Source organism: Solea solea, chromosome 19, assembly GCF_958295425.1.
Source record: "Solea solea chromosome 19, fSolSol10.1, whole genome shotgun sequence".
Lineage (NCBI taxonomy): Eukaryota > Metazoa > Chordata > Actinopteri > Pleuronectiformes > Soleidae > Solea > Solea solea.
In genome coordinates this window covers 6,739,157-6,758,564 of record NC_081152.1, presented here as the reverse complement: position 1 = coordinate 6,758,564, position 19,408 = coordinate 6,739,157, and the positions used below count along the sequence as shown (strand labels likewise).

At 40.9% G+C, this 19,408-nt stretch overlaps 1 protein-coding gene across 8 annotated transcripts in view; it reads left to right on the top strand.

Annotated features, from left to right (window-relative positions):
• The window catches only part of LOC131445993 (disabled homolog 2-interacting protein-like), a 152,654-nt gene that overhangs the window by 114,574 nt on the left and 18,672 nt on the right, over positions 1-19,408 (top strand). For all 8 annotated transcript variants that reach the window (XM_058616835.1, XM_058616837.1, XM_058616836.1 and 5 more), the window contains 2 exons: positions 520-618; positions 3,684-4,238. In XM_058616835.1, the coding sequence (XP_058472818.1) occupies positions 520-618; positions 3,684-4,238 (654 nt within the window). The remainder of the gene's footprint in view (positions 1-519; positions 619-3,683; positions 4,239-19,408) is intronic.

Sequence of the window (19,408 nt, the reverse complement as noted above, 5' to 3'; positions counted from 1 at the left end):
AGTGGTTAGCACCAAATAACATTTCTGTGGAAAACACAGCAAGTCATTTGTTGAGTCGTTGGCAGTGTGAACCGTGATTGTGATTGTGAACTACTCTTTATTATTCTGCTCATTATATAACTAGAGTTTTCTCATCTCTCTTCTCACTGTGTACATACAGCACATGCAGTGTTTTTCAGTCATCACCCAGTCACATGTCTTCTCTGTTCATTCACACCATTCAGTCATTCCCAAACACTGCTAATTCATCATTATATTATTTGTGTGTGTTTTTACCTTTATTTAACCAGACCACAATTGCTCATTATAACAGTTTCACTGTTTTCTGTTTTTTATCGGTGCTACATGTGCGTGTGTGTGTGTGTGTGTGTGTTTAATAAGCTCCTTTGCCACCACAGAAGTGGTGTTTATGAATTTTGGTAAAAAACCACTTCCTCTCAGTCTCTGGCGCGTAGCCTTGGTTTGATTGCTGAAGGATTTGTTGTTCTTTCTCTCTGTGTGCGTGCGTCGCCACGGCAGGTCACCACCTCCACGGGAACCAAATGCTTTTCCTGTCGTTCGTCAGCCGAGAGAGACAAATGGATGGAGAATCTGAGGAGAGCCGTGCAGCCCAACAAGGTATGTAAATAGAAGTGATGAGGCCGCGTGAAGTAATCAGCGCTAATTACCGCGTGCGCCGAGTGTCCCAATTTCGAACCCCACCTTGCAACGCAGACAAAAACAGTGGCGCTCTATGGTGTTGACATTGTGTTGTAAGAAATACAACAACACAGTCTCATGTTTACATCCAGCTGTGCTCTTCCTGCCACTGTATATCTCTTGAAGAGAGGCTTTGTTCAGACTGCCAGGAAAAAAAAAGAAATGTAGATTTTTTTTTATTGCACATTTCCATTTCTTAATCAGGCCTGGAACCGATTTTATAAGTACGTCTCATTCTCCTGCTGTTAAGTCTTGCACAGCAAGGACGGCCATGACTACACCACAGGAGTTTGCTATATATTCCGGTGTCATGCAAAGGTGAATTTTCCCTGTACAGTGGAGGAGCTCTGCACCATTACTTGTCAGGGTGATTTTCTTTTCCCAGAATGAGATGACGCTGTTTGAAAGCCACGTGGGTACACCTACATTGTTACCGAAGCCACTCAAGGAGATAGGTTTGTTATGGCTGGACACACAAATCTGACTGAATCTCTTGCAACAGCACGATCGACAATCTGCCGGAAAACATCTGATTTGAGAAAATCTTTGATTTGCCCGCAGTCTGAGCAGAGTCTAAGACTCCCAAAGTGATTTCCTCATTTCCTGCTTCGATGCCATCTGTGATCTTTGCAAACACAGCTGTGGCAGAGAGACAGTGGCGAACTTGTCAAGCCAAGAAAATAGTACTAATCTCACTATATCTCTGCTTCTTCATCAAGGAAATAAAACTTTGTGGTGGGGGAAAAATCCCAAGTAGTGCAAGAGCCCACTTTCTTTTCATCTCTGTTGGCAAAGACGTTATTTTTGTATCTCTCTCATTTTCTCTCTATTTTTGCTTTGCATGTTTGTTTGCTCCTTTTTTTTTTTTGATTTTTGAAAGATTAAAAGCAGCAGTTTCTTCCCTGGCACAGAAAACACAGGAACTGGAAGCGGATACCGAAACTCTTAGGAGATAGATAAGGAAGTGTCAGAGATATTAAACAGATTGTCACACTTGTCTGACTGCCACACCTGCTACTGCTGCTATTACCACGGCCAATTCTGCCAGCGCTACTTCCGCTCAAAGACTTGGCACCGGAATAAAGATAGAACATGAAATTGGACGAAATGTAACGAGTTTGTACCAACATCTACTGTACATACGGCAAATGGAAAACAAGCGAATAATGTAGAGTTTATATGAACTAACAAAGGGACAGCATCGGCAGTGTATTAAGCCATGAGGCAGACAAAAATCCATCTGTTTGACTCTGGTTTTGGCCAGTATTTGTATCATGACCTCGCCCTTATGACTATTTTCTCGCTGCTTAGTAGAAGCAAAGCAGATGTTCATACAGCATGAGCAAGGCACAACAAAATAAAAATAAAAATACATCTTCTGGCCGCATAGCTGTGTGCCAGATGCACGTGAAACACAGTGATATAAGTGCTATACCTGCCGAGTTCATCTCGGCTGTAAGAAGATAATTAGGGCTAATTATGATAAGAGGTAATATGGGTGTTATCACTATGCGCTGGTGCTTATTGTAAAATACATAATATTATGTGAGAATGAAGAGATGCACATGGCCAGGTTTAATTTCTAATGACAGCGTGGAGCAGCTGTTAATGTACCTTCATTTACAATGAGGAGTTTAATGTTGTGTCAATACATGTAACGGAGTGAAATTTGGAGACTTAATTATACTCTGTTGACATCCGTGTGTTGTTAAGAAACCCATTACATATTACCAGTGTCTGAAGCAAAGGTTTGTCCACACAGATTTGTGGAGAATAGGCCTGAAACTAGAGGGAGAGTCGCCTCATCTTGAGGTTTGGTGCAAGAATGTGACATAACCGTCCTCGGTTACGAGAGACCCTTTTTTTTAAAGGGCTGTGTAAATGCTAAAGCCTTTTTGGTGGGGTCAGTAAAAAGCCGCTGACATTTGCCAGCTGAAAAGGAAAAACTTTTACTTTGTATTTGAATGTGACGCGTGACCCTCTTCACCCACACCGTCCGATATTTGATTGATTAGTTTATATATGTTTCTTTAAATTGGGTTTGGTGGCTGAGTTTAAGGAGAGAACGTAGAAGGTACAAAGGAAAAGGTCATGTTTTATTGTGCAGGAGATGGTTTATGTCTAACATGCTGTACGTAGAGCAGTGGAGCTCTCCAAGTAACACCATTATCTCCGTTAACGTTAAAATACAGTGGTGTAAACAGGCCGAGCCAAGTCAGCTACGGACTCTCATAACCCTCCTCTTCCTCACATATACTTCAGACACTGGTATAGCGGAATGAGAGATAAGGTTACTCTAATTTATATTTAATTAAATGTTTTTTCTTTGTTATTTGTTTCATTTTCCACGAGCTCAAAATTCCTCACCTCCTACCCGGTCACATACCCCAGGTACATACAGTAGAACAGTATTTCTGATTTTCCTCCAAGTAGCACCAGAGGAAGCAGAGATTTCATACGCTTTGCATCGTTGTGTATTTGAGTCTCTGGCATTTCTTTCTAATAATTACCTCCTCTCTCTCTCTCTCTCTCGCTCTCTCTCTCGCTCTTTTCCTCTTCATTTTCACTAATGGATCAAAAATGTGTCCTGCTCTTAGCAAGAGTCCATTAATGACATAAGAATGGGTTGTGGCATGTGTGAGATTTCATAGAACGCTGCAGATTTGGAAACAGAAAGGGTTTAATATTGATTTCATAAAATGTCTGAAGTACTGTTAGTATCCTCCTCTCATTTAACATTTTTAATTTGACTCTTATCTGGGGTTTTTTCTTTATTGAGTTTCTTGTTTACAAAAATGTGTTTTAAAGTACTTTCTATCCTTCTGAGGCGTTACCGGATCAAAGTTAACTAAATAAAAGCATATGTAGTCTTTTTGATCTCCCTTTTTTTTTTTTTTTTTTTACCTCCAAGGTTTCAGTGGTATTGGCAAAATTGTTCTTAAAGACCTCAATAAACCCTAGCCTATCATCTTCTCTGTTACCAGGACAACAGCCGCCGGGTGGAGAACATGCTGAGGCTGTGGATTATCGAGGCCAAGGATCTGCCAGGGAAAAAGAAATACTTCTGTGAGCTGTGTCTGGATGACTCACTCTATGCTCGCACCACATGCAAGCTCAAGACTGACAATGTCTTTTGGGGAGAGCACTTTGAGTTTAATAACCTTCCCGCTATCAAGAGCATCACAGCCCACCTCTACAAGGACACAGACAAGAAGAAGAAGAAAGATAAAAACAATTACATTGGACTCGTCAACATCCCTGTCGCAGCCGTTACCGGACGACAGTTTGTGGAGAAGTGGTATCCAGTCAGCATGCCCACCCCCCCTAAGGGCAAGACATCGGGGCCTATGATTAGAATCAAGGCGCGCTATCAGAGTATGAACATCCTTCCCATGGAGATGTACAAGGAGTTTGCAGAATACACCACCAATAACTACATGCTGCTATGCTCGGTGCTTGAGCCCGGGATTAGCGTCAAGAACAAGGAGGAGATGGCGTGCGCACTCGTCCACATTCTACAAAGCACCGGCAAGGCCAAGGTTAGTGCCAGTAGAAATGATTTCATTTTCATTTTTCCCACATTCAGGCTCTCCATGGAGAGATAATGGATCCCAAAACCACAATACCTGACCATTATCTCGCCGTGCCGTGCAGACAAGCTGTTATACAATAGCACAAAGGTTAACTATTCCTCTGCCTCTTGCTCGTACTCTGAACTATTGACCCCCCACAGCCATAGCACAGATCAGACACAGACGGAAAGGTGATTTCCTTCGGCTGCACCCAGCCTGTATTACATTTTTAACTCGAGCTAATCCTTTACGTATCCCCTGCAATGGCTTCCTGGCATACCGATTCAAAGCAGAAGTACAATATATCTACCTCAGCCACCAGCACCGCAGGCAGGTGGAGATTAGTCGGACAGCAGACTGTTAAGACTCAAATAATGGACCATGCACTGAACATAGATGCATTTTACCTTTGAGTGAGAAAACTCGATACTTGGTTTCTCAAAAGCGTTATAATATCGCCATGCAACAATTCTCATGAAGATTATTATGATATCTTATTTTAATCAACCAAACAAATGGTTAAAAACTCAGGTTTGAGATGTTCCTTCTTTTTCCAATTAAGTCAGGGAAAGTACGGTGTCCTTTACATACCAAAAAGAACGTCTACTTGCTGCCGTTTGGGCTGCTGTAGAAACATGGGGTTGCAAGATGCTGGCCTCCATTAAGCAAGGCCCTTCCCTTAAGTACAAGGTTACAAAATGACTTGAATTTTTAAGTAATTATACTGACAGAAACATACTTCTGGGTCTTATTTTCATTCATTTCTGCCGTTAAACCCCTCCTAAATGTTGCAAACTGGACCTTTAATAAATCATGTCATTAATCAGGAATTTAATCAGTCACGGAAATAATTATTAGTTGCAGCACCTAAACAGCTGGTTAATACTGATGATTCATTTCCACAGCATTTCTCATGCACTATTAATATAAAAAATATTTCCTGCTTGTCAGGAAACAGCCACTTGTTTTCATAACGGTTGGCTTTCATTGAAATATTGCGTGCGGGCGTCTTTCATCACTGCATCATCAGCTTCTTTGTCTTCTCTGCTTTGTCACTGTGCAGCGGGCAGCTTGTGCCTCAGCTTAGTTTCCTTGACGGTATCGCCTCGGCAGGACTTTGAAAAACTTTCTCTGGCTTTATCGCGGCTCAGCGCGACGATGACTGATTAGCGCGGAAGACGTGACGTCTGTGCACACAGCGCCGCGCAGCGCCGCCGCTTTTGTTGGTTCAGGTGGAGCACAGATAGCTGCAGAGTGATGGGACGAGGGCAGGGTCCCCTACTCGTCATGTCCTTAATTACTTTCTATTAATCCCCACCTTCTGATAAAAGCACACAATCTTTTTTATTTATTACCCTAATGTTTTCTTCCAAGTAATATTCCTGCGAGCAGGAGGACGTGTGTGTGTGTGTGCGCTGCATGTAAAATGTTATTGGCTCGTAATTGAGAGACTCTTTAAATAATGTGTTCCCTCCATGAAAAATTCCTTCTAATATATTTTCTGTGCGGCTGTAAATACAAAGCGCAGTTTCCTGCAGAATAATCGGCGAGCAGCAGCAGCCTGTGTGGACTGACGTATACAGAAAGAATTAATGAAAGCTGCCGTCAAGTGCGATTCATCTCAACCGCTTCTGCAACATCCTTCTCTGGAAAAAAGAAAAAAAACAAAACTTTTATCATTCAACTCACTGTGAAGTGGTCTGACATATTTAGCGCGCGCACACTTGAGTACACGTTTTTTCCTTCAGCCTCTGTAGATAAACCAGTCGTGCCGTGCCAAAAACACAGCGCACAGCCCCACCAGCAAACCACTTATCCTAAAATACTCCCAAGGCCTGATTATGACATCCTCCTCTACTGCTTACATGTTTTATACACAAATATCTTAGCCAATTTTGTCTGGTTTGATCGTTTACAATCCACTGATGGAAGATCTTTTCTCCTGTGCTGCTAACTTTTTTCTTTTTTTGTATAGGATGCGTTAAATTACGGAAACAAGCTATTTACTTGAGCGAAGATAAACTCTGGAAAAATCCAATAAGCCTTTTTTTTTATTGTCTCCTTGTGAACGTTTAATAAGCCCTTTGGTTATATACCGACATCTTTGGTGTTGTTTAATTGTCTCACTAACCCGTCTCACGTCCGAGTCCATGAGCCAGAGGATTTCTACTTCTGTGATTCAGTTATAAAATAGAACTATGCATTATACTTGCACTTAGATAATCACAAAAGTACACAGTGTACTCTCTCTTTCACACAGCAGGGGTGGTGTTTAATCAGTTGTATACAGGTGGGAAACGTTATGAGATGCAAATCGGGGGAGAGTTACAGTGGCCATTAGTATGTAACACCTCCCAGGCTTCTGCTCCTTCTTGTGTCATTTTATCGCCCGTCAGCAAATAATTACACCCTGAATATTCCGCTCCGTTGCGCAACCCACTCCTCCTCTTTTGTTCCCTTTCCATCTTTGTGTTCCTTCATCTCTCTTTCATGCTTGACTGCGTCTTGAGGCCAAAGCTCTCTGAGGAGATGTCATTACTGATGTTGTATTACTGTCTGGATGAGTCGCCGAGCATGGCCAGAGCGACGCCCTGCATCAATGCACAGACGCTAATTCCATACATACACTTACATATCATCACGAGATACTAGCAGGTTATACATGTGTCGTGACATGGACATTGATATTTACAGTATGTGGTGTCTGGTATGAAGTGCACATTTTGGCTGAGGTTTGAAACAAGAACTATAAAAAGAATCCTTTTTTCTTTTTTTTTTCTTTTCAAAGCTTCTGTCGTCCTCCTGAGGAATCCTTGGTAATTACCAAACCACCCTTCTGCTACCCAGTTGTGAGAAGTGTTTATTCTGTCAAAGGGCAGAGATGGAAAAAAAAAGAAAACCCACATAAGGTTACCAACCTGTCCAAAAGCAGTAATGTGACATCCACGTCTGCCCTCAGTCCTGTTTCTGCACTCAGTGCTCCCCGTGACAAGAAAAAAGCAATACTAGTGGTTATTTGCATTTCTCTTTGCCCTCAGACACTTTCTTTTTAGATTGTATTCCTTTTTAGATTGAGTTTCCAGGTTTCTTTAGCTGTAGAATCCACTTCTGAAACTTGTCCTCATGGCATTTTCAGTCCCACTCTAACCTGTTGCACCTATATGGCTATACTATGTTATTGTTGTGCTTCCTCGTTCCTTCCTGGGGGTATGTGTTTATAGTTTTTTGTCTTATGTGAGTCAAAGTTATGATTCATTTCAAAGTAGCAATAATTGTGCAGAAGTGCTAACAAAATATACAGTTTTTTGTTGTTTTTTTCGAAGCGAACTTCGAGTTGTGACGTATTTCCAAATTATATACCAATATATTTGGTGAAAATGAAAAAAAATTATAATAATTTCATCAGATTGCCTATAGGATATAAGACTCTCTATATTGCACATTCTTATAGACTCTTTATGTTGTACTATAGTAATGAAAAAAGCAGCTTAAAGGCTCTGTGTTCTTAGGGTTAAAGTATAAAGAATCACTGATATTTCACTGGGCGACAGATTCACAAATGCCTTTGTACTCTGGTATACAGAGAGAGTTGCTTGGAATCCGATCGGCTTAATCCACATTGTGCAAACTCATTTGGCGACAGCTCGAATGTAACAGACTGTGCTGACTGATCTCATTTGAATTTGAAGCGATAACGAAATGAGCTGAAATCAAACCGAGAAATCCACGCATTAGAATGTTTCAGTCGCTCTGCTGTGCTGTGAGGTCACGGTGCCGTCTCGTTCCCCTGTAGGACATGCTGTTATGTCTGAACATCCAGACAGTTCTGTTAGAGGCTCCACGCTAACAATAACAAGCCAAAAAAAAAAAAAAAAAAATCACCATTCTTTCATCCAAAAATGTACACTCCTGGCTGAAATCCTCAGTGCTATTGATCCAGTCTTCTCGTGTGTTTTGGCCCTAAGCGAGACGTGGTTCTAATTTTGCAGCTGCTCCTCTCAGCTACACTGACTGTTAGGATGCAGAGGATTCATCCTAATGGTCGCACGCCACAGGAGGCTGGCGTTCTTTTTCTTCTTATTATTATTATTATTATTATTATTATGCTATTGCATTTTTTCCGATGTGTTACAGCTCACAGCGAGGTAAACTAACAACCCTGCTGAAGTAGCCGAAAATGTGAGTTTCTGTCCTCTTCACCATCCAATCTGTGGTGAAGTGATGTCGGCTCGTGGCATTCCTTCAGTTATGTCGCACACTGGCATCTTGTTAATGCATTTGGCGCTGTCATCAGTGACACCACAGCTGTTGCGCACAGGCACACTGTTTGTCATAAGTATGTAATATGGTGTGACAGATGATTTATTAGCATGACATGAAGGGATCTGGTCGCCGCGTATGTCTCCGGGCTGTGTTTTAGCACGGCTTTTAGCGAATCGCTCGTGTCCCAGGAAATGGCCAGTGAGTGTGACATGTTTATCAATACAGGGACTCCTTTTTTTTTTTTTTTTTTTTCGTGGATTTGATTATGCTGCAATTATTGTTATTTAATGTCCTCGTTCTCTCTTTCTTCCTCGGTATATGGTACTTCCACATCTGGGATTCACCAGATTCTTTTTAAGATTCCGTTCCATTGTAGACAGTTTAAGAGTCTGCGTCTGCTCTGATGACAAAACAGCCCCAGGTGCTTTATAATTTCATGGTGTTCAAACAACAGAGAAAAGCAATTCCCATTTTCTGAAACTGTGCCTTAAATAGAGTCGTCAGGAATTCTGCAACCTTTTTTTTTTTTGTAATAACCAATCAGTCATCACCCCCCCAGCAGATTGTTTTCCTGCAATGTGATTTTTCCTTCGATTCAATCTCTCTTATGAACTCTCATTAGTTTTTCAACACAAAAACTCTTGCTGTTTGAAGTTATTTCAGCCGTGTTGATACATAAACCGGCTATTATTATGGCTGTGTGTGTAGGACACACTTGTTTAATGACAGTTAATGGATGATATCCTCTGCCTGGAGGCAGAGCTCCAACAACAAGGATAAGCTGCTTGGTGGTTTTGTTTCCGTAGCTGCCGGCCAGGAAACACATATTTCTGCTGTAATTTCCCCCCCAGTAATGCAACCATCACACAGCCTCTTTTGGATGTGCTTTCAATGCACTCTTATTTGAGATATAATATGTAACTAGAGCTGAAACGATTAATTTAGTAATCGATTACTAAATTAATCGACAACTATTTTGATAATGGATTAATCAGTTTGAAGCTTTTTTCATGATTAAAATAAGATTTCCGATTGTTTAAGCTTCTTAAATGTGAATATTGTCTTCATTTCTTTGCTCTGGATAACAAAGAAATCATTCAAAGTTAACCATTTTGGTTTGTGAACAAAACAAGACATTTGAGAACATCATCATTTCCAGGTTTGACGAACACCAATCCACATTTTTTAAGGAATTTTGATATTTTATGGACCAAACGATTAATTCAAGAAAATAATTGACAGATTAATCGATTATGAAAATAATCGTTAGTTGCAGCTCTATATGTAACACTTATGAATTGTAATATTTAAAAATAATGAGACTGATGTTTAATGATTTGTCGTGTAGAGTCAAAAATGTGTGCATCAATTTCTAAATCCATCGAAACCCACATTTCCATTCAAGGTAATGGGGCGTTTTATTTTGGTCACCTTTTATGACACACTTCCTCTTTTCCGTCTTCGCTATAAATTTCAGGTCAAATCCCCTTGAAACATCAGTGCGAGGAAGGAATTATTTGGCACTTCTAGTCCGACACTTTTCTCATGTGTATTTATCACTTAATAAATCACGGCTACTCATTGTTGTAAATGCACAGGTGAACCAAACGAGACAACGGCACAGCGATTCCCATGATCCCATGCTTTCCGAAATCATCAAACGTAGATCTTTTGTTATGGTTTTAAGAGACCCCTAGTGGCAGAAATGACATACTGTGCAGGAGTTTTTCCGAAACTCAGTCAAAGTGGCCTTCTCATTCTCCTTTTTATGGCATTGGATTCTGGAGCCAGGCACACTCACCCGGTGGGCACTGTCATTGTAAGCTGGAGGACACGGCAGCCGAGGAGAGTGAGGTGGAGGATTTAGTGCAGCAGTCTGTTCCCTGATGTTGGCCTGAGCATTGCTGTCAGCTGACCTGTTTTTGCTGTAAAACCACAGAACATTGAGATGGACTTTGGTCATTCAGATTATAAATATATGTCCTATCTAGATTTAAAATAGAACTTTATCATTGATATGTAAAAGGTGGACCTTCTTAGAGCGAAGATGATGGAAGAGACAGATGAGCAGGGTGTGTGTGTGTGTGTGTGAGGGAGGGAAACAGAGGTCACTCAGAGTACAGTAGACATTAGCTTGTCACAAGGCTATAGATCTTTCAAATAGGTTTGAAGCAACAGAGGAAATGAAAATGAGGCACATCAGTGCACTTGCTCTCCTCACAGTCTGCTCCTGCTCCGTTTTGCACTACAAACGCAACGTGACGCATCATCTGTCTGGGGAATATTTTCCAACGGGATTGTTATTGCCCATCCACCTGACAGCACGGAGTGACGGAGGAGAGGTGAAAATAGACACACGGGGTGAAAAGAAAAAGATGGTACAGGTAAAAACAGAAGTGAAGACTAAAGAAGAGAATGTGGTAGACAACAGCACCGAGTTTCATCAGGGTGTGGATGTGCGCAGCCCAAGAGCTGCAGGCAGCAGAGGGAAACTTTTCACTCCAGAAACCTCTCGGTGACTCTGTTGCCACTTAAAAACAGTATCAATTCTCCTGGATGACATTTTTGTACATCATTATTCTCTCATTCTCTGGGAAAATGTATTTTAAAGGATTACTGTGTGATATTTGTGCAGATCTGTGAGAAACAAAGATGTTCTCCTCAGTCTGTAGAATAAGATGTGTGTAGATCAAGACAATAATTCATCTAAAAGGATATTTTGACACACGTTTGGCAATTTTTTGCAAATCGCAGTCGGCTGTAATGCGTTTTCAAAAGATTTCGATTCATCGTTCAGCCCTACCACAATGGATTGGAATGCTGGTATTTTGATTTGGTCAGTTCACCATAGCATGAATCTCACTGACTTAAAGCGTTAGTATGTAACTTTTAAATATAAAAGAATATCTGTCACATTCAAACCATTGTGTTAAAATATCCGTCTGGACTTTTTTTTTGCCCAGTTTGCCAGAATAACTTTCAATATCTGGCAGTTATTGACAATTTCTTGAAATACTGTTTTAACAATTTAAAATGAAGAAAAACAAACACCAGATTTTGTATGTTAAATTGGAAATTTGAACAGTATAAAACACACTCCACTCCACAAAAAATTGAAACTATGTACAGGCATTTTTCCAACTCTGTCCTCTCTGGTGACTAAGACTCTGATTCGCCGTCTTCCTAAAACAGCTCGAGTTAAATTACCGTAATAACTTGATGTTCTGTTGACTTTTCTGCTTTCAGAAACCATTGGAATTTTTACGGTAGCACAAACCGTAGCGTAATTGCGGTAATGCAAAATGCACTTGTGCAAAAGTGTCATCTGCGATACGCTCGGTGTTAATCAGGGTTATCAGGAACACACAACCCTATCCGTGTTTCTCACTATGGTGGTATTTTGTTTCCGTGTCTGTGGCTACATTGCCTCCCACTGTTCACAGAGTAATGCATTTGAGGCAGGGCGGAACCATAACAGCTACGCTTGTGAAGCGACATGGTGAGATGGCGGCGAACTATACGTGAAGGAATTAACACCAGTTCTCTAAAACATAAGCAGTGTTTTGGTGACAGAAGTTACACACCAGCACTTTAAGCAGTCACCTTGACTTTTGGTCAAAGTGATTGACGTCTGATATTTGTTGTTTTGAGTAAAATAAGCTTTACTACAAAGACATTTTGTGCAGATATTCATGTGCCCCTCAAGGTCAACTGTAATACTGCCTCCTTTTGCTTTACATGTACGACCATCATTAAGTTCAAATTCTAAGTTGGTCCATTTGTTTTAAATTAATACCGGCTAAATGTCTCACATTAATAAGCTTCAGCTTTACTTTGTGTGCAATGCTAATTAGTGCTAAAATAAAACAGAAACTGCATTGAAATGTGTGAATGTATCTTAACGTAAAGGAAGGCTTTAATAAGATGAATAGGAAGGGTCTCTTATGTTATGTTAAATAATCAATCAAATATGCAACATAGGACCTCATATGTACACATACTACTACTGTATACACATAAACGTTGTATTTATTTTGTCAGCCGCACAGAAATGCACACAGACTAACACAGTTAACAAGCCGAGTGAGGCAGAAAACATGATGTTTGGAAGCTGATGACACTTGCTGTAAGAGCCCCTCCAGTCAAACGTATCTTCATAATGATCATGAGCACTAACAGCAAAGTCAGAGGTTCCTGTTTTTGTTTTGAGTGATAAGCCTCGGGAGGAAGCGCTTGCATCTCCATTCGTCCTCCGGTCATCTCCGTCAATGCGGTGTGACCTTCACAGGAAGAGCCGCGGGCCTCAACACTGTAACACTAGCCACCAGTCTCCAGGGGAAAGGAATCCAGGGGATGCAGAGACAGAGAGAGGGAGAGAGAGAGAGAGAGATGGATAGATGAGGAGACTGGAGGACGATGGAGTGATTCCTACTCCCTCCTGCTGAATATTACCTCAGCTGTTGTCCAAGGCTGGGAAATAAAGCCCATTGATCTGTCGAAATTGTTAATATTAAACAGGATTTCTTTCTGTGTATGCTCAGTTTAGTGATCCTCCGCCTTTAGACTTTACTGTATCTATGACACCGATTATTGATTTCAAACAGTCCTGGAATGGCTGGAAAGATGCAGGCTGTCCCTGCCATGGCATTTCAAAATAAATCATTAGTACTGTATGTTGGTAAACTAGACAATGTTTCGTCATTTGTCATCCCAACCCTGGTCCAAATCCTTTAAAATGACCTGTTCCCCCTTTGATATGTACTGGATATATCCACAAATACACATCATAATATACGTAATACTATTAAATACTAATATAGCAGCAGGACGCCCTGAAAGAACAGCAAGCAGTGGTATGAATTTGTTTGAATGTTTTTAGCTTTATAGAGCCATTACGGCAGCTTAATGCAACATAAAACGCATTGATTTCCATGCAGGGGTTAAATTGATCTCATCAGTGGTGTTTAAACGAGCTTGAGACATCTGCATACTGTCAGACAGCTTGACTAGGCTGTATTTAGAAGAAAATATTAGTAGTTCTTCCTTTTAAGGCATTTCCCTGCTCTGCTCTACCTCTTGTGTTTGTCTTCTTTACATTGCCATAGAAACACACAAACACACACGTGCAAAAAAAACAAAGCATAAACGTGACCAAGTGAATTTAGCTGTTTTTCCTTCCTAGACTCAGCCTTTTCAAAACACAGCAGTTGGGCAGCAATTGTGTCTAACACCACTGTTCTTTGTCCAGCTTTTTTTTTGTATGTAGAGCCCATATTTTTTATGTGTCGAATAGATACACACGCACACACTCACACAAACACACACAAAAAGCTGTTCCCAGTGTTGATTACATTGTTGGACTAGACTTTATGAGTTCTTACTGGGAGCCTGGTCTCTTTTCAGCTGGACTGTTTCCTACTTTTTGTTAAATCTGATCAATCACGCTGCACTGTCTACCCCTCCACCCCAACCCTTGTCTTCCTAGCACCCTACTTTGACTTTGCTCTCGTTGCTGGGGAGGGAGTTTAATGTTTTATTTTGAAGCACTGTTTGGCTGATGAGATGTGGCAGCGATGCAGAGAGTTGTTCTACTTCTCCTTATTAGCACTGTGGCGGGGAGGGAGGGGGGGAGGGGGGGTTAAGGATGATGCGAGGGATAAGAAGGGAGCACCAGTCTCTTTTAAAGACGTGATTGTTCTGACTTTTATTACATCATTGAACATTACTGCCTCACCCTTTTTCAAATAGCTACACTGTAGATTTCACATCGATTTATATGAAGCCATAGGTTTCAGTATATTTCACTTTTAGGAGACCCAGGGCGTGTTTCCACAACATGGTCCCAGCTCGGCTCACCTCTACACGGTTTGCTTGTTTACCATTACAATATAGTTCCTCCTCAACGTGGGAGGAGTCACACAAACTAGCCTCTGTTTCAGAGAAAGATGAGGGAGAGTGGTGTAATAATCTTTATGTAATTACCATGAGTCATCGTTCTGTTTCTAAGCTTCATGGTAATATGACATTTGGATTGTTAAGTGAAGCGAGTCTTTGGAAGTAACACAGCATTACTGAACTGCCTTATGTATATGTACATGTATATATGTATACGATCATGGACATTTTTAGTGATATCAGAGTAAAACTTTTTAGTGTACTGTGCGTGTATGCCAACAGGCTCCATTAACATTTCACTCCAAGCACCGCTGTGCCTATATTATAGTCTGTAACATGCTTCACAAAGGTGCCGCTCGCAGTGATGTCAACATAATGTGGAAATCAACCTCATAAGAAAAGAAAATGAGGAAAAGGTCAGGCTGAAAAAAATTCTATTGCCACCTAGAAGGCAATCAAAAGAACTATTATTAAGATTCTGCTAATTTTCTTCCATCTCCTGTATGTGTTGTAATAAGTTCCTGCCTGCGTATATCTGCCATTGTCTATATCTGTATCCTTTCACTGTCAAGGATTACTGTTAGAGGTAGCCGGGTTCACATTTTTATTTAGGCTGCTGGCAGAAATCATTCAGTTCTGTCTTACTCTTATCGCTCCCTCGTTCTCTCTCCGTGCCTCCATTTCATCCGACCGTCCTCTCTAATCAGGCTTGGATTTGCTCCGATTTACTGGCCACATAAGGGGAGTGGAGCAGACAGGCAGCAGGGAGAGTCAGAAAGGGGTCGAGGTTAGAGGGAAGATCAGAGTTGGAATGAAATGGTCTTTAAAAAAAGACCTCTGGTTTAATGACAGGAGTCCGTGCAGCACAGACGGTCATGCTTTATTTATAACCATCATCTCTTTCCTGGTCCATTGGAGTTTAACATAATAATATGAGATTATACAAGATGATTTCTTTATAATGAATGTAATAAAGCTGTTAAACTGTAGTCTCTAATGTTGCTGGCATGAATGGGAATGTTGACATTTATTGCATATATACTACATTGATAACGATTGACAGTTTTCCCTCTCTGGACTCTGACTACATAGTTTTTTTCCAGTGTAGCTTTGTCTCTATGTTTGGGCTCAGTGTCCCGCAACTGTGGACTGTATACAAACATGGGCGTAGTTGCTTCCATTTTGAAGCCTTGACGTTCACAATTTGACCAGAAATTCACAGATGTTACCTGCAGCTAGGCTTCTATTCAGGTTTTTTTTTGCAGAAACTAGCAATTTGACTTCCTTTGACGACGGATATGATGAGTGATGGAAAAATGCCCTGCACATAGATGGCAAAACTTTATTGTAAAGCAGTTTTGAGTGGTCATCAAGACTAGAAAAGCGCTATAGAAGCCCCAAAGGCCATTTACTATTCCTGGACTTTACTTTTCAACCTGAAAGACTACGTCCATTTTTATATACCGTCTATGGTTGCGGCAGGTTTTCCTTCAGGATTTCGTTGTATTTCCCGAGTCCTCCGAAGTCTTTTATGGGTCGGATGGGGAAAATAATAATAACTGCAGGTTGAAACAGATACAAACATTCATCCTATACTGGAGACTGTGTGTTCATGAGGATGAGCAGTGAACTTCTCCCACTTGCCTTCCTGCTAATTGTAACTGAGGTTTTTAACTGTGGTTTTCACTTATGGCTAAAAATTCTCATACACACCCAGCTGCTGTTGTTCACACAGTCTCCCCAGTCTCAGCCCGTCGAGCCCGTGCCTGCTTCAGAGTTACCCAAAGTCTTTTGATGGCTTGTCTCACTTCTTATCGTCCATTTCATAATAATCATTGATTCAGCCGTACTCCAAGGAATATTTAGTGGCTCAGAACTTTTATATAAATCCCCTGAAGTGGTTTTTCCACTTACTTTTTTTGCTGAGTTGTTCCTTTGTCTTCATGACGGAGGTTTTGAGTCATCACGTCGGACTGTCCAGACACAGGTGTATTTATACCGCAGTTTTATTTCAACTTAAATGGATTTATACTGCAGTCAACTGACACCTCCTCACTGCACACACTCGATCTCTAGCTCACTTAATGATGTGATTTCTAAAAAAAACAGCTGGCGGCAGCCATGATTTAGATGTGTCTGAATGAATACTTACCATGCATTTAATGAATCATTCACTATATACATATATAAAAATTGACATTAGAGGGTCTTGTCATGTTAACCAGTGCTGGAAAAGCCCTATTAAATCCCCATTGATTCAACGCCGTGTTACATTAAAGTGTGAATGTCTACAATTCTTACAGGGCACATATCCCTCGTCTCTAATCGCTAATGTAAATGAAATGCATGTACAGACACACAATTAGAATGACTTTGTTTGATCCACATCAGTGGGTGATTGGCTCCCCGCAGTGTGTCTTTGATGAGCTGGATAACAGCTTCCTGCATGCAGCAGCTCCAGAAACTGTCTGACAGGCTCTGTTGCTTGCTTTTTTGCCTCCTCAACCATCACTCTTGTCTCTCTTCCTCTCCCTTCCCCTCCATACTTCTGTCACTTTTCCTTCGCTCCCCGGCTGCTTACCCTGGTTCCCCCAAGTTTAACAAGCTGCCAGGGGACCTGCATGAGAGCACACCCACAAATTTGGTGAAGGGATCTAAACATGTGATGAGTCATCCCCAGGTGGCTTCATTTCCATCTCCGACTGACTTTCAAACTTGGGATTTTGGTCTGTGTCTGTCTCCACATGTTTATATTCACCTGATTAGTGATATATAGCTCTGGTATCTAATCATTTAATCGTCATTCACACTCCTATGAAAAACATAAAAAATGATATGTATAGAAACTTTGTCGCCATTGAGCTTCCTGGCTATAACATACCGGCTCGTGTTGTCACTTGCCTTTCTTGTTACTTGTGTTTTTCTGCTGTTGTGTAAGTGGCCATTCTTATGTCTTCATTCAGTCTTTGTACCGATGTCAAAATCACTCTCTGAGCATTTGAATGAAAACAAAGGAGAATGTCTGCTGCTGTTATATGAAAGTGTTGCTGTCATCATTTTTCATTTGTCGGCTTGTAAACGCGATGATGTATTTCTCCATCGCTGTCTGGGAGATGTCAGATTCAAAGAGTCGTATGAATAGAAACTTTTTTGTTGCCATTCTGTTTATTGTAATGACAGAATTATTCTTTGTGCATATTTACTGGTCAAACCTCGCGTCAAAAACCTGTCACATTGTAGAAGTAGTCGTGAGTCCTTGTTGAGACACAGCACAGATGCGGCCGATGAAGCTGAGTTGCGATAAATGTAATTATTGCCACCTGTCTCATGACTCAGTGAAGGTGAAGCATCTAAACCATACTGTTGGCTTAAACATGGACAAAAATTGTCACAATAGTGTCCAAACAAATGAAATTATTATTATAATCTCCACTCACTATCCTCTACTTCAGGTAAAACGTGTGCCTAATAATGTGACCAGTGAGGTCGTCTCCTGCTGTAGCCCATCTGCTTCATCTGCTGGTAAAAATAAAGTGACGAGCTGCCAGGGTGAGACTCTGCTGGTTGCGAAAAATAAATCAATTGGAATGGAAGTCTTTTGGAAAGTCACTTTTACAACGTCATTGAACATTTATCTGAGGAATTAATGGTCTCATCGCTAGTTTTGGGATCTTCTTCAAAAGCACATGGTGTCCATTTTTTAAACGATGTTCCCTATTTAGAGGAAAATAGACATTCAAAATATTCAAAGTCTATTAAAACCCTGTTTTTTTGTTGCTCGGTTTAAATTTCAGCAGCACAGGTTGATCATGTCTACATGCCTGAATGCATTGAGGTGCTCCCATTTGATTGGCTGATATTTGCAATGATGTGTAGTTGAACAGGTGTATTAGGCATTAGGCGCTGTAGACTGACTGGTCACTAACTGCCATACTTGATTATTGAGGTACATTAAATACATGTTTATGTACCTAAAACTATACTTTTTATTTTATTTTGGGATATAGCAAGCCCCTTGACTCACAGAATTATCACAAGATGCTCTTTATTTTTTCGAGGAACCATATTCAGTTCATTGTTTTGGCTCCCTGGCACACATCCATCTTTACTGTTTGGTTGCCGCCTGGAGCTTAAGAGTTTTCACACGTGTTTTCATTTACATTTGGGCTGTTTGTATTAACTTCAACATTTCCTGTAAGTTTTTGTTGGATGAGGATAGTTTACATGCACACACAGATTCTGTTGACCCACTCTGTCGTTTAGCTACGATTTAAAGTTATTTAATATCAATCCTTTTTAAACAGCTCGACAAAAAAGACGTGTAAGAGCTAAAAAGTCAGGCTCAGCCAAGTTAAGTCTTTACAAATAGCTCATGCCAAAGGGATTAACTTGAAAAAGAAAAAGAGAGAGAGAGAGAGAGAGGGGCAAGAAATGTGAGAGAATAGATGCTGAGGAGGAGTGTAATGTGTTCTGTGATGGGGAGCAGGTGCACAGTCTGGTGACAGGGCTGGTTTCAGTGGGAAGCGCACAGAGGGCAGCAGGTGATTAGGTGAGGAACAAAGCAGTGTCTGTCAGACTCTGACATATCTGGAGTTTCTGACTCGATCATGTTTACCACTTCGGGGAAAGAGACGTGTCAACAAACTGTTGGAAGAATGTCAGTAAAAGTAATCGACACAGAACGAATATTAGTACAGAATTCAAATTTTAAAATCAACATGTAGTGTTTTCACAGCTGCAAATGTGCATCTTTTATTATTCCTATATAATTTGAACTAGGGCTGCAAGCGCCAATGCATGTCCCATCACGCCACCCAATTACAAGAAGCCTGAAGGAATCTTCTGTTACTTCCTGTGCCCATTGGGTGGTGATATGCAGTGACCAAGAGGGAGGGAATAGGGCTTGTAACTTGAGGGTTTGCTGGACGGTTGCTGCCCCTGAGCAAGGTTCAGTATCTGGCGTCTTTGCTAGGCATTAG